This window comes from Bos javanicus, chromosome 23, assembly GCF_032452875.1.
Source record: "Bos javanicus breed banteng chromosome 23, ARS-OSU_banteng_1.0, whole genome shotgun sequence".
Taxonomy (NCBI): domain Eukaryota; kingdom Metazoa; phylum Chordata; class Mammalia; order Artiodactyla; family Bovidae; genus Bos; species Bos javanicus.
This window is the reverse complement of record NC_083890.1, coordinates 20,078,987-20,094,525: the sequence shown is the minus strand read 5'-3', so window position 1 is coordinate 20,094,525 and position 15,539 is coordinate 20,078,987. Positions and strand designations below refer to the sequence as shown.

General features: G+C 45.8%; 1 protein-coding gene across 5 annotated transcripts in view; it reads left to right on the top strand.

Moving 5' to 3' along the window:
- Window positions 1-5,272, top strand: part of ADGRF5 (adhesion G protein-coupled receptor F5) — a 57,828-nt gene extending 52,556 nt beyond the window's left edge. For 4 of the 5 annotated variants that reach the window (XM_061398361.1, XM_061398358.1, XM_061398360.1 and 1 more), the window contains 4 exons: window positions 30-71; window positions 948-1,007; window positions 1,841-1,925; window positions 4,013-5,272. In XM_061398361.1, the coding sequence (XP_061254345.1) occupies window positions 30-71; window positions 948-1,007; window positions 1,841-1,925; window positions 4,013-4,092 (267 nt within the window). In that variant the 3' untranslated portion in view covers window positions 4,093-5,272. Of the gene's footprint in view, window positions 1-29; window positions 72-947; window positions 1,008-1,840; window positions 1,926-3,337; window positions 3,405-4,012 lie in introns of all 5 variants that reach the window. The other variant, XM_061398359.1, reaches the window with a different exon arrangement.
- The last annotated feature ends 10,267 nt before the right edge of the window (window positions 5,273-15,539 follow it).

The following is a 15,539-nucleotide window of genomic DNA, read 5'->3' as shown; positions in this document are numbered from 1 at the left end:
AAAATGCACTTCTTTCTAATTTTTTTCAGGGATTATTCATTTTACTCTTTGGATGCCTCTGGGATCAGAAGGTAAGAACCATAACAGTCATCCTCCTAGAAAAGTCTAACGAACCATGACATGTTAGGTTGACAATGGCCTCTTTTTTTTAACCTTTTCATTTTATATCGGAATAGAGCTGATTAACAATGTTGTGATAGTTTCAGGTGAACAGTGAAGGGACTCAGCCCTACATGTGCATGTATCCATTCTCCCCCAAACCCCCCTCCCATCCAGGCTGCTACATAACATTGAGCAGAGTTCCCTGTGCTATAAAGTAGGACCCTGTCGGTTATTCATTTTAAACACAGCAGTGTATACATGTTGATCCCAAACTTCCTAACTATCCCTTCCCCCCACTCTCCCCTCCTGACAACCGTAAGTTCTTTCTTTAAATCTGTGAGTCTGTTTCTGTTTTGTGAATAAGTTCATTTGATCATTTCTTTTTAGATTCCACATATGAGAGATGCCACACAGTACTTCTCCTTCTCTGACTTACTTCGCTCAGTATGACCATCTCTAGGTCCATTCACGTTGCTTCAAATGGCATTATTTCATTATCTTTAATGGCTGAGTAATATTCCACTGTATATATGTGCCACATCTTCTTTATCCATTCCTCTATCGATGGACATTTAGATTGCTTCCATGTCTTGGCTATTGTAAACAGTGCTACAGTGAACACTGGTGTGCATGTATCCTTTTGGACCGTACTGCTCTCTGGGTATATGCCCAGGAGGGGGATTGCAGGGTCATATGGTAGCTCTGTTCTTAGTTTTTTAAGGGACCTCCACACTGGTCCCCACAGTGGCTGTTACCAATTTACATTCCCACCAACAGTATAGAAGGCTTCCTTTCTCTCCAAACCCTTCTCAGCATTTGACAGTGGCTTCTCTTAAACTCTGCAGGTGCAGGAAGCCTTGCTGAATAAGTATTCACGGTCAAAATGGTCTTCACAGCACTCAAAGGTAAACAGTTTCTTTGTAGAGACTCTGAAAAACCCCTCTCTCTCCACTACCAATTGTAGTGTAGTGTAATAATTACAGATTATCCCACCGTGTTTGCTTTGTACCTGATTCTGCCTTTTAATAAAAAACCATGGCAATGAACTAGCATTTAGATGCTGTCCCCACATCTTAAAATAGGGGTTATAGGGACCAATAGCTTGGATAGTATCAACTGGAAGTTAAGACCAAATTTCCACGAGAAGCAATCTTCTGGGGAAACTCAAGGCCATTTATGAGCCTTGAGAACACAATTTGAAGAATAATGATGAATTTTGTGTAGTTCTTCTTGGAAAATAACTATTTGTTTTCACATGTCAGAAGATAATAAACCTTATCAAACAGTAAAATACGTATTTGGGTCAATTGCCTAATACCTATGACGAGACTCCGGTGTTCCAAAGGTGGCTTTCCTGCTTAAATTGAAAGTGGTATTCACTCAGTCGTGTCCAGCTCTTTGGCACCCAAGAACTTTAAGCCCACCAGGCCCCTCTGTCCATGGAATTCTCCAGGCAAGAACACTGGAGGGCGTTGCCATTCCTTTCTCCAGGGGATCTTTCTGATCCAGGGATTGAAGCCAGGCCTCCTGCATTGCAGGCAGATTCTTAATGGCCACCAGTAGGCTTTCCGGCTTAATTTGTCTGAAATAGAAATTCAGGTTCATCCAGGCCCTCTCCTTAGGTGAGATGAAAATGCAGGCAGTGACCACGAGACGGCAGCAAACAAATCATCTTACAGATTCACACAGGACCTTGGACTAACATGTTTACTTTGTAATTCTTTTTTTTCTTCTCTAGTCAACGTCCATAGGTTCATCTACACCTGTATTTTCAATGAGTTCTCCAATATCAAGAAGATTTAACAATTTGTTTGGTAAAACAGGTACGTAGCGTCCTCTAGTTGTTTCCTGGGTTGACCTAAACATATTTGCCCCGGGGGGAAATCTCACCCCTAGTGTCTAACTGTCTACTTCATAACATTGACCCACAGTGGCCTTATTTGGAGCAGAGGTTAAATACTGCTTATATTTTCCCAAACTACCAGGAGGTTGGTACAGAGGGCAACTGCCTTCAGCCTGCAGAGAACTCTACATCAAAACCATATCCACCATAAAAATGGGAACTGTATGTTAATTGCTATCCTGATCAAACACAAAGTTCTATTCATGTTATATAAGAGTAGGTAGGTCATAGTTCTGGGTTCTGGTACAGTGAAGAAAACAATTAGAGGATCCTACCATAGCATCCCACGCTGTGAGTTTCATTTCTTTTTTTTTTTTTCTTTCTTTTTTTGGAGTGTTCTTGTTTTACACATGGGCATTTTTAAATCCTTGCATACATATGAGGGGTCACCCGAGTTAGCTATTCTATTAGGGATATGTGCAATGAACATTTTCTCCCTTTAGACATAAGATGAAGGATGTGAATGACTTTGGGCAGTGGGCCTCAGCTGTTCTGGCAAGCTGAAACTCCTGTCCCATGTCACCCCAACTCCTCACCTCCTGCCAGGGAAAACAGGCACTAGAATTCCTTCCAGCTCCTCCAAACTGAACAGATCTCACAAACGAAGAAATGTATGAAATGTGTCGAAAGCCTTCCAGACTATGGCTCTCTGGATAAGAGTGAATTTGGGGAATGCCTAACTTATTAAAGCTCAGGAGAACTTGGCATTTGGGGCTTCAGCTTGATGTTTTACTCATGAAACTGGAGGACCTTCACTTTTTGTTGGATCTGTTGTGAAATCATCCGAGATCCAGGATATGTTAGAACACTTCCCCTCGGCAGGCATTGTCCCTGGATCGTGTTTGTGGTGCTAAGTCGCTTCACTGTGTCCAACTCTTTGGGACTGCATGGACTGTAGCTCACCAGGCTCCTCTGTCCATGGGATTCTCCAGGCAAGAATACCGGAGTGGGTTGCCATTTCCTCCTGCAGGGGATCTTCCTGATCCAGGGATCAAACCAGTATCTCTTATGTCTCCTGCATTGGCAGGCAGGTCTTTGTCATTAGTGCCACCTGGGAAGCCCCGGATGGTGTTTAGCATTTGCATTAAAGCGAGAACAGTGAAAACTCTATGAAATGATTCCACAGAATCTGAGTTACACATTATGTAAGGCCAGTGAAGTGTGTTCCCTGTTTCTGAACCAGTCAGATCAAGAGCTGGGGCCCAGATCCCGAGGTCCTAGGGCCCGAGTCTCCCGGCCGCTGCCACTCAGCCTTTCAGGGTCATTCATGCTGATCCAAGGTGGCCTATTCGAGGGCTCCATAATCACTGTAACTTTGGTTTATGTTGTCAGCAGCCCCAAGGGCTCCCCCAGGCAATGATGGAAACCCTGTTAGCCGTGGCAGTCCGCCCATCTGATGGTAGGGTGGGCACTGTGTCACTTCCCCTGCCCAACACACAGCCCCTACTGTTCTCCTGCTCTGTCCTCCCCCCGCCCCACGCTGGCATCAGTCTGTGCCGTTGCTCCCGGGCCGTTCTCCCTGCTACCCCTGTTGTTATCCCGACTCCTGCTGCTTTCCTGGTCCTGCCTCTTCTTCCCCTGCAATTTCCTCTTTTTTTACTTTCCTCCCTTTCCCCGGCTCAGACCCCTCCTGAGAGCTTCCCCAAGTCACACCAACCCAAGGGGACCAGGGATGTTCCTCCATATGGATGTCCCCTAGGCTGTTGCATGAGGCAGCATGCAGAGGGCTGCCCGTGTCAAGATCTCCCTGTCCTCTGTAGAAATCTGGCTGCTGGTGTGATGTGAAGTAGTTAGTGCTTGTCTTATCGGCTGCCACGCATGCTTGAGAACAGCTTGGTTTGTTCTCCAGGACTTCTGGGTCTGGGGAGGAGGGCAGGCATGGGTTCATTTCCAGGCATGGCTTAGCTGGCTCCTGGAGTAGAGCGCCCCCTGGGCGAGCAGCAGAGAGTCACACCCCAGTGATCATGAAGCGGTGACCTTCAGCTGAGCTGCTGTTGTGTTTTTCAGGAACATACAATGTTTCCACCCCGGAAACAACCAGTTCATCCCTGGAAAACACATCCAGTGCTTATTCATTGCTCAACTAAGGACAGGAAAATCCAGCCCATGGGACCTCTTGGGAAACAGTGGATGTGCTCTGCAAAAGAGATCCTTTCCAAGCCGTGGGTAACATGTTTTTTCCGCAGGCCTCTGGGAGCAGATGCTGAAGAGACTTTTTTTTTTATGAGGGAAGAGGCTTTCTTTTGTAAAGACAGACCAGAGGAAATTGTTGCATTTCTGTTGCTGCCCCACCCCTGTCTCTTGTGTGATACCAAATGTGTATAGTATTTAATTGAAACTCAAGCCAACTTCTCTGTCTATATTGTAAAATAGAATTTCAGGGACATTTTTCCTTTTCACACCCTGGGCCCAAAGATAAGCTTTGATTAAAATAATAAGTAAAAGGCCAGGACTTAGGAAACTCTTCAGTGAATTCTAGGAAGGAAGGATGGAAGAGAGGAAGAAAGAAAGAAGAGAGGGATGGAGGAAACTACAAGGAAAAAATATAGAGAATAACGGAAGGACGACATGTTAAGATTTCTATGTTAATGACCCAATACTTTTACTGCAACACTGAAAAATGACTCCAAAATGAAAACTGAAGATTAGCCATGGAGAAAGTTCAATATTTTCCTGGTGTTTTCTTAGCTAAGAGAGATCAAAAAAGGAAAAAAAAAAAAAAAGGCAATGAAAAAATAGGGAGGAAATTATATCATCAAGATGCTTTTAAGTGAATGATGATATTTACAAGAATTTCACAGAAGACATGACTCTCCTGATGCTAAACACATACATACGTGTTACTGTGTGTTAAGGTTGGAGCTAAGAGGAATGAATGGACAGAGGAAGTGTGATTAGATGATTAGATCCCAGCTGACCACCTGCTGATTACATTTTTAATATTAGTAGTTTAGTAGAACAGCCTTGGGTTTTGGTTTGTTCCACTTTTTATAAGCAAAAATATATATATTTGTCTATCCATTCATTTCCAAATGTGATATATTGCACTGAAAACAGACCCTCCCAACTGTCATGAATTATATTTAACAGCTTTAACCAGGTACTTTTCTGTGCATGCTAGAAAAGATTTGAATGATCTTACAGTGTTGTATATTATTATTTTTGTAGTTACTATGGATTGAGAGGCCCTGGATGTGCTGTATAGGTCTCTCTGTGTTAATTCTTCCAGTTCCTAAGTTCCCAGACCAATATACATTCAGAGTTTTCTACTGTCTAATTGGTATTTATTCTAACTACTTAGAAATCTTCTGGAAAAAGCTCTCCAACTGGCTAGTCTGTGCTCCTAATGACACTTTACCTTGATGAACAGATGGTGCAGATTGTTTGTGAACTATGTGGCTGTGTGTGTTTCACCTGTGTGTGTGCATTTCATAAAAATATAATATAAATATTTATTAAAATCACATCCATAGCAAAGTTTACCATGTGCTGTAGCTACAGCAACCAAATATTCCAAATCACAGTCTGACCCTGGAGCCATAATGAAATAAAAAATGTGGGACTTCTCTGAAAATATGGGCAGTGTGGTCTTCATAAGGATGGCTCTAACAGGTCCAACCATCAGGAAGAAAGGACCAAAGAGGCTGAGACTCAATTACCATTTATTCGCTGAGGTTTGAAAGAGTTTTCTTTTAATAGTTTTACTGTTTAAAATCACTTCCTTTTATTTTTAATTAAATTCTACCTCTATCTCTCTTTTCTTTATGAGAAGGGAGAGATCGGACAGACAGAAATCCCAATCACGTTTCAAGGAAACGAACTCTTTTTTTCCCCCTTTTCCTACATACTCACAAGTGACATATATATCTATGCCCACATTTGCCAGCAAATTGTCACATCATTATCCCAACTGAAGAGTTCATTATTTAAAATCCCTGAAGGAAATGATTATAAAGCTCAAAATTCTCCAGGGGATGATCAACTTTGGGCAGAAGTTGGTACTGAGAAGACAGAGCCAGAGGTTAGGCTGGATGATCAACTGAATTCGATTTAGACATCAGGAAAAGAATGGCTTTACTGATTTGGTTTCTGGAGTTCTATCCATGAAAACTGAGACAGGGTTAGGCAGTATTGATGTGATCAGCCAGGGAAAGCATTGCATTCAGAAGGCTGTGGTTCTCCTGTTCGAAATCACAGAACTATAAGAAACGCTGACCTTCCACTGACCTTCCCAGGGATCCTCTGGGAATTATTGTCCTGAATTTTGTGAAGGGGACCTCTATAATGACAGGAACCTCCAGTGGGGCTCCCCAGGATGGGGATCTGGTTCTTTGCCAGCATTCATTAATGGAGGCACGTTCCCTCACCTCCAGTGCACACACACACACACACGCTCAAGGTGTGCCTGTACTTCCCTCCTTTCAAGTCAGAGTACTGGATCCACATTCCGGAAAAGCTGTACAAACAAAACATTGGAGAAGTACAGTACATGCTGGTTTTCCGCTCAACTCCAAGAGGCATAGTTCAGTCACTGCTCTTTGCCAAGAATACCCTGAAATAAGCAACAGAATTCAACATTGTAAAAAAGAGTGATCTATGAATCTGTTAATTACAACAGGAGCCATGCTTGGCCCTGGGGTCACTGGTTTTCAATCAACAATGATTTCAGGGCTCTGGGCAGCAGATTTCCGAGGGAAGGAAGAACGGGAATGCTGGTGTTGGCACAAAGTGAGATGTGGCACCTACCTCACCTGGAAAGTGCCCACTACTTTCCCACGTCCCTGAAATCTCTCAGTGTATAAAGCTGGTTCCACCAGGCAAAACCTTCTTGCATTAAGGGACCTTCTGGTAAGTCAGTTTCTTGCAATGGAGTCTGTACTGATGCTTCAGAGGGTATGAGGTCAGAGCATCCACCACTGAGCAGTGGATACAAACTACAGAGGTCGTCTCAGCCCAGAATAACATTCTGAGCCCAGTGCAACGCATCCTCTCCTGGATGAGTCATGCATCTGCCACCCTCCCGTCCGAGTCATGCTGTTTACTTGGAGAAAGAGGTAAATACAAGTCCGTGGGGATTTCAGGATCTAGTTGCTAAGGCCAGAAATTAAGAAACACTGTGGGAAGACATAGCTCTTTGTGGTTTGTGTAGGGAACTTCACAGAGGTTGAAAGACTAAAAAATAAAGTTTTGTGGGGATGAGAAAGATTATAGCAACCAGCAAGCACAGAGGTGGCAGAAGACATTATTCTGAGTCACAAGTCACAACCATTTTAGAAGATAAAGGAAACAAGTGAGGTCATAGAAGTGGCCTGTAGGAAGAACACATATTATTTGTGGCAGGCGAAGGTGCTGTCAAATGGGGCTCTACATCCCCTAGAGAAAGTCAGTGACGCGGGCCAGCAGAAGTCTGATTCCCCAAATGTCCAAAATAAAGGAGGGGCTTTGTGTTTTTTGAACACCCATGAAAAGAGTGTCTCATCATTTCAGAGGTATTAGCTTTGAAGTGCGGAGAAGGCAATGGCACCCCACTCCAGTACTCTCGCCTGGAAAGTCCCATGGACTGAAGGGTCTCGAAGGCTGCAGTCCATGGGGTCACGAAGAGTCGGACATGACTGAGCGACTTCACTTTCACTTTTCACTTTCATGCATTGGAGAAGGAAATGGCAACCCACTCCAGTGTTCTTGCCTGGAGAATTCCAGGGATGGGGGAGCCTGGTGGGTTGCCATCTATGGGGTCCCACAGAGTCGGACATGACTGAAGAGGCTTAGCAGCAGCAGTAGCAGCAGCTTTGAAGTGAGATGCTATAGGTTTCTAAAGTTATGACTTGGGATTTTCAATCATGTCTTAATAATAGCATTCCAGCATACAGCTCTGTCCATGGGGTTCTCAACTAAGTGGACATGAATCTGAGCAAACTCTGGGAGATAGTGAAGGACAGGGAAGCCTGGCATTCCGCAGTCCATGGGATCACAGAGTCGGACATGACTTAGAGACTCAACAACAACATATAGTTCTATGTCTTTCCCCTGATTAAAATAATAAAATATCTAAAAAGATGGTGTGAAGCTTTTTTTTAATATAAATTGTCTCCACTTTTGCAATAGGCTACTGCCGCTGTTTCAGACTTCTCCACGTCCACCAGAATTTAACTCCTTCTCCAGCAAATGGTCACTTCTCTTCTCCAGGGGTGGGGACGTGGGTGGGGGTGTCTGAAGCTCACAAGCTGAGGGCTAACATCTTTCCTCACACAATTCACATTCCCACTCAGCATATAGAGCCCAAAAACTTAAGAGGCTTTAAACAGGAGACCTGGAGGTAAAGTCTTCAGTACCTGACTGTCGGGGAATCAAAAAAAAAAAAAAGTCTGTTCTGACATTTGGATGTGGCTTGGTTGGCATTTTCATGGACAGCTGAAAACAGAGCCCTGTGGCTTCTGTTAGCAATAGATATTTCTGCAACAGGTCCTGTATTTCCCATATTAGTCTTATATGGCTGTGTGACATATTACCACAAAGTTAGAGGTTGAAAACCATATCCGGTAGTTATCACACAGTTGCTGGGCATGGTTAATGCCACCTTCGGCTCAAAGTTTTACCAGGCTGAACTCAAGCTGTCAGCTAGGGCTGCAGTCTCATCTGAAAGCTAGGGTCCTCCTCCAAGCTCAGCAGTTGCTTGGCAGATTTCTACTCTTTAGTTACAGGACTGAGGTCATCTTAGTTCCTGGAGGTGTCTTACCATCCCCTGCCCTATGGTCTTCTCCCAGCAGGGCAGTTGGCTTCTTCAAAGTCAACAGAAGAGCTTCTGTGGCCACTTTGAATCTCTGGTACTTCTTCAGTCTCTGATCTCCAGACACACTTCTAAAGGACTCACCTGATTAGGTCAGGCCCACCTGGGATATTCTCCCTTGAGATGAACTCAAAGCCAGATGATTAGGGACCTTAATTACACTGGCAAGATCCCTTCATCTTTTCCCTGTAATGTAATCTACTCATGGGAGTGATATCTCATCAGAGACACAGGTCCTGCTCACAGTCCAGGGGAGAAGATGACACAAGTTTTATCTTCAGATTATTTTTTAAAAAGAAGTTAAGGACCCCACACTGCTCTGTAGAATCTGTATGAGGTCTGAGGGGTAGACATGGTGACCTGCAAACTCTCCTTTATCTTTAGGAGTAATCACTCTGAGAAGGGTCTCTCTGGATAGTATCAGTAATACGGCTTGCGTGCTGCAAATATGTCCATCCTATTCTGTCTGCTGAATACGCAAATACAACCAAAGTCACCTTTCCCAAAGGCATGGCTTCCAGGTGTGTGGACAATTCAGGGAAAGGGTGTCATGTGGGAAAGCCTAATTTGTCCAGATGAAAAGAGGCTCACAGCTCTGCAGCCGACAACCTTCCCCACACTGTGTGTCTGGTGTGGCAGGTAGAGTGAGCCCAGGAGCTAGTATACCACTGACGTTTAGGCCAACAGGGCAGAGATCTGAACACACAGGTGCTGGCCTGTCCTCTAAGCTTTTGTTCATCTGACCTCTCACTCCTTAAAAACCAAACCAAAATGCGTCTGCAATGCTGGGCACGTCGCCTTCAACTCCCCACCACCAGTGAAGTACTGCCACCTGCAGGTCATATTTGGAACTGCAAACGCTTTCATACCTCGAGAGACTCGTGTGTGTGTGTGTGTGTGTGTGTGTGTGTGTGTGTGTGTCTGATAGTTGCTTAGTCGTGTCCGACTCTTTGCAGCTCCATAGACCGCAGCCCACCAGGCCCCTCTGTCTATGGGATTCTCCAGGCAAGAACACTGGAGTGGGTTGCCATTTCCTTCTCCAAAAGGAACTATAGAAAGAAAGAAACTGAAGTCACTCAGTCATGTCCAACTCTGCAACCCCATGAACTGGATGTAGCCTACCAGGCTCCCCCATCCATGGAATTTTCCAGGCAAGAGTACTGGAGAAGAGACTCACGGAGGGACTGAATTCGCAATGCCGGGGTCCCAGGTTCCATCTCTGGTCAGGGAACTAGATCCCATGTGTTGCAACAGAGTTTGCATGCTGCAACTAAGACCCAGCACAAGCAAGTAAACAGATGAATATTCTGAAAAAAGATCCATCGACCTCTCATGGGGTAAGCTGCCATCACATGACTACGTGGGCCACAGGACTTTGGAATTTTCTGGTCGTTTGCCCTGATGTCTTTTTTTACTTTGTGTGTGTGTGTGTGAATATTTTTATTTATTTATTTTTGGCTGTGCTACATGGCAGGTAGGATCTTAGTTCCCCAGCAAGGGTTGGAGCCTGTGCCCCCTGCAATGGATGCTTGGAGCCATAACCACTGGACCTAGAAAGTCCCTGTCCTGATGTTTTTCTTTGTAAAATAATGTATACATCATTCAGAAAGGAAGGCATTTAGTTTTGTATTTTGAAGACTTCCTCCCCAACCCTGACTTTATGAAGTTTATACTTTATTCATATAAATAGGAAGAAAAGCATGCTTCCTAAAATCCTTTACGTGAAAAGGAATACATTTTGAACTATTGAGGAACTTGGGGAGCGCCGAATGGTCTGGTTGGACTATAAGGTCAGTCACGTGTATTTTTTTTTTATTGGCTGAACCTCACAGCATGTGGGATCTTAGTTCCCCAACCAGGAATCAAACCTGAGCCCCCTGCATTGGAAGCACAGAGTTTTAACCACTGGGCCACCAGGGAAGTTCCACGTGTATTTTAAATTTTGTAGGAGCCACTTTACAAAAAGTCAGGAGGTAAAATTGCAGTAATATATATATATTGCTGAATTGCAGTAATATATTTGATTTAACCCAACAGATCCCAAATCTTGGCATTTCAGGGTGTAATTTGTGTAAACTTCTTAATTAGCTATTTTATATTCCTTCTTGTTTTAACACCAAGTGTTCATAATCTAGTGCGTGCTTTACACCACAGGTGCCCAGCAGATTTCCAGTGCTAAGGCCCCACATGTATCTAGAAGCTGCTGTACCGGGGAGCACAGCTGAGAGCATAAACCAGGGACAGCTTCCGCTGTTCTGTTTCCTTTCTCTGTAGGAGCACCAGGGTAGGAAAATGAATTTTAAACAGGCCTTGCCACATCATTCAGGCCGGTCTCTGCAGAGATGCTACACATATGGGAGCTGAAGGGACCAGAAATCCATAAGACTCCAAATATTGGGGGTGGCCATGAAGTTCGTAGGCGTTCGTTTTCATTTACATTCATTCGTAACAGCTTCTGGAAAAACCCGAATGAAATTTTGGGCCACCCCCAATACTACTCTTCCATACGACTCCTGCCCCTCCAAGCTGGCTTGAAAGCCACCCTCTTATACCCTGTCCTTGGAGATCGCTGACAAGCATGGGGTATCAGCCCTGAAAAATGGCAGCTTCATGTCTTTCCCAGGAAGAAGTAAGGGCCCAAAGATCCCCATCGCCTTCTTTGTTGAAGGGAAAGCTTGAGGTCTCATTGGCGGGATGTAGCAGAAAGCACATGGCTCCTGGAACAGAAGACACCTCTCCTCATTCTTCTGGACACTTCACTAAAGCTCTCTGGCCCTTGGTTTACCCATCTGAAAAATGGGAATCATTTTAATTCCCTCTCAAGTCTATTCTTAAGCCCCCAAAGCATAGTTTATAGGAGTATGTTTTGGAAGTGTCAAGTATCATGCAAATAAAAGATCATTTTTAGGACTTTCTTGGTGGCCCAGAGGTTAAGAATCCGCCTGCCAATGCAGGGAACACAGGTTCGAGCCCTGGTCTGGGAAGATTCCGCATGCTGCGGGGCAACTAAGCCCGTGCACCACAACTACTGAGCCTGTGCTCTAGAGCTCGTGAGCTGCAGCTATTAAAGCCCGTGTGACCTTGGGCCTGAGCGCCACAGCAAGAGAAGCCACCACAATGAGAAACCCGCGCATGATAATGAAGGGCCCCTGCTCGCCACAAATAGAGAAAGCCTGCGCAAAGCAGCAAAGATCCAGCGCAGCCAGAAATAAATAAATAGAATAAAAATAACTTGCTTAAAGCAAAAGATCATTTCCAGTATCACTTTGAAAGGCAGGGAGAGGCTGACCACAGGGGAGCTTTGAGGAGGGGACAGTAAGCTCTGGTGACCCTAGTGAGAGTCCAGGGGAGTTCTAAGCCTGGGTGTCAAGGGTCATCAGGAGAGACACAGGGGTCATCAGCATAGGTAGGGTACTCTTCATCAGATGCCCGCGGGGGCGTGAGGGAACACGCAACAAATGACTGACTTTGAAGATTTCCCCCAAGGAAATCATCCCGCAGGTGACAAGATGACTTTTCTCACAAGGACCCAAAGCACACAGGCAGGTTGGCAATCTTTGGGCAATGTTGCTCCAAGACATGCCTTTGCATTGGTCTTCTGTGCTTCCCACAAGGGTCCAGTCTGTCTTCCTGGAGTCCTAGGCATGACCCTGCCCCAGGCACACACAGCCCAGTGGGCATATACCGGACCCCTGTCACCCACCAGTGTAGGGAGAGCCATCAGAGGCCCAGACCAGCCCCAGGTACCTTCAGAACCCTCCTGCAGGTGGGGACCTCTAGAGATCGACTTCCAGCAGTGACTACCTCAGGGCCCTTTGAACTCAGGTTGGAGGGCCTGTCCCAGGGGATGAAAGCCCGGGGAAGCAGGAAAGCCTATGAAGCCATGATGAGTGGGTTCCCAGGGGAGGCCTGCTCTGAGTTCGGCCTCCCCAGCATCAGATGGACCCCGGGTGTTCTCCCAGGAGCAGCAGCATCACTCACAGGCCACCTGTCCCTCTGGGGGCTCATTGCAAATCATCCTTTTTCTCCGCCAGTGTCAAGCAGTGGCCAAGAGCAGAGAACAGACTTGCCCCCTGGGCCAGGCCTGACACAGCCCCCTGTCTCTCTGTTCCCATCCCGGGTCCTAAAGGAAGTGGGGTGGGGATGAAGCCCCTGATTGTTTCCATTTACCAACCTCACCATGCCATCTTTCCTTATGTCCTGGTGGACAGATGTCGAAGTTTATCCTCTTACACGCTCTCGAGAGGAAACAATTTTCATGACTCTACAATTAAGTGAATATGGAGCAGACAGGGGAAAAAAAAGAAGAAAGATGGGCACAATTACTGAAGCCAGCCCTGTGCCAGACCCTTATTATTTATCTCCAAATACTAGTTTCCATGTGGTGTGGGTTTGATCTAGATACAAGCATCTTGTCTATTTTAAAAATAATTATCTAGACATCTATTCTTTCCTTTTCACCTGAAAACTTTGAGGTGACGAACTGAAAGGTCATGAGTGTTCCCCCTGCACGAATGGGCCAACTTTGGGGATTACTCCAGCCCGGTCTCATCCCAAGGTTTTTATTTTTTCATGCAGAGCCAAGTCCCAAACGAAGTATGCTGATGACTATTAGAAACTACACAGCAAATTCAGAAGTCCAGAAAAAAAGCAAAAAACAAGAAAACAAAACAAAACAAAACACACCAGGCTCTTTCCTCATCATGAAAAGAAACAGGAACTGAGCGGGCAAGTCCTGAGCAGATGGCTGCCACCTCCCACTTCCCATGTTCCAAGGTTGACTTAGGACCCCGCCTTTTTGGGAACCACTTTTGATGGGTATCATCCCGGGTCCTCCATCCTGCCTAACAGCCCACCCCGACCCCCTACCTCACCAAATGCAAGAGGCGTTTGATTTTGATTAATCGAGGAAATTCGCACATCCCTTTACTGCTTTTCTGAAACCGCGAGTGTTTCCCATGCCCAGAGGCGCTCAGTTCACAGCCGTCCTGGTCAGGGCAATTCTGATGGACGGCGGGTTGGGCTGATGAGTGACAGTTGTCCTCCACGCTGGGGCTCCTTCCAGAACTGCCCGCCGGCTTTCCCTGAGGCTTGATCGCCACCTGCTGGCTATTAGAGGAAGCGCCTCCTCTGAGCCCCTTGGCAGGACCTCGAAGGTGTGCAGCTTACCCTTGGCAGGGCGGTGAGACCCCGGAGGGCGGCGGGCAGAGGACAAGTAACTTGGGACGTATGAAAAGAATGACAGAAACCAGGCACGAAGAATGACTCTCGATGCCCTCCTCCTAACACGTTCATATTATCATCCTCGCAAGGAGAAAAAGAAATGATGCAGAAAGGGATGTCAGAGTATAGGCACGCAATCGCACTGGGTGTGATGGGTTTGCGGGCAGGTGTGCATTTCTGAGAGATACTAGCCGGGATCACTCCCTCCTTCTGTCTTTTATCCTCCTTCATGGACAGAGTCTTATTTATGGATCTAAAAGCAAAGCTAAAAGCAGCCCCGGAAATCACCTGGTCCCCTCATTTCAGACAGGAGTGTAGAAGGCAACTTGAGGAAGTAAAACCGGTGCCTTCCGCGCTTCTAGGGACCTTCCCACTTTCCCCTCTACGCGCCTTCTAGAGGATGAACCAGGACGGTCTTATTCCCCCTCCCTTTTTTTTGCATTCACCCACAGAAACCTACTGCTGGGCTGGGCTTTCGTTTTCAGTCTGTTGAATCTGCAGCTGTCCCAGGGCTAGTGACACATCAGCCAGCAGCCACGGCCGGCTGGTAAGGTTTTAGTCTAGTCTCTGGGACACACAATGAAGAGCGGGCCGCTGACTCTGCAGCCAAAGTGTGATCCAAGAAGATTTAGAAGTAAACAGTACAGCTGCCGAAAGGGCCGGCCCTTGGGGCAGGGGGACAAGCTGACCTGGCCTTGCATGAGAGGCAGATGACTTCTGACTGCAGGGGACTGTCATATGCCTGGGGTATTACTCATAGCCCTCAGGATAGCTCTTCTCCCTTGTGCGGGACATCCCTTTAACAAAAAAAATCACAAGGAGAGATGAGGCTTAACACGGACCAACCTCCAGGAGAGGGACACAACAAATCACATGAAATGTACCCTCCATGGAAACGGCTGGTAACTCTCTATGTTAACCAACATTTATTGAGTTCTTGCTATTTATTTGGTGCTGTCCTAGAATCTAATTTAAGCCTGACAACAACCCCTGACAGGGTGGAGGAAGTATTCTTTTTCTCTTCATTTTACAGATGAATGAACTAAGCACAGAGAGGTTAATCACTTTCCCAGAGTCACACAGCTCAAGAATGATACCGAATGCAGTGTCTGACCTAGAACATGAGCACATCACCACCTCGCTTGTTGCTTTCCTGTGATGCAGGCAGACGCCCATGGCGGGGAGTGTCCTGAACACAGGAAACGAGAGAGGGAGAACTAGGTGACACAAAGGGTGGAGAAGTTAAGACATCTCCAACCTTAATTCCACTTTATAATTTCATCTTGGGGCAGCCCATGCTAGTGTTCTGTGCAAACATGGAACCACTTCCTTTTCCAGTCTCTGATGGAGCATGAAAGGATGACAGCTTTACTGAAGGAGATCTCTCCAATCTGAAAGTTCGACAGTACTCTGCACATATTCTAACTCTACGTTCTTCTCTATCATCCCATTTTAATACTCTGTAACCCTGTAGATGTTAAAATGGGCTTAGAGACATCACTGGTGGTCCAGTGGCTAAGATTC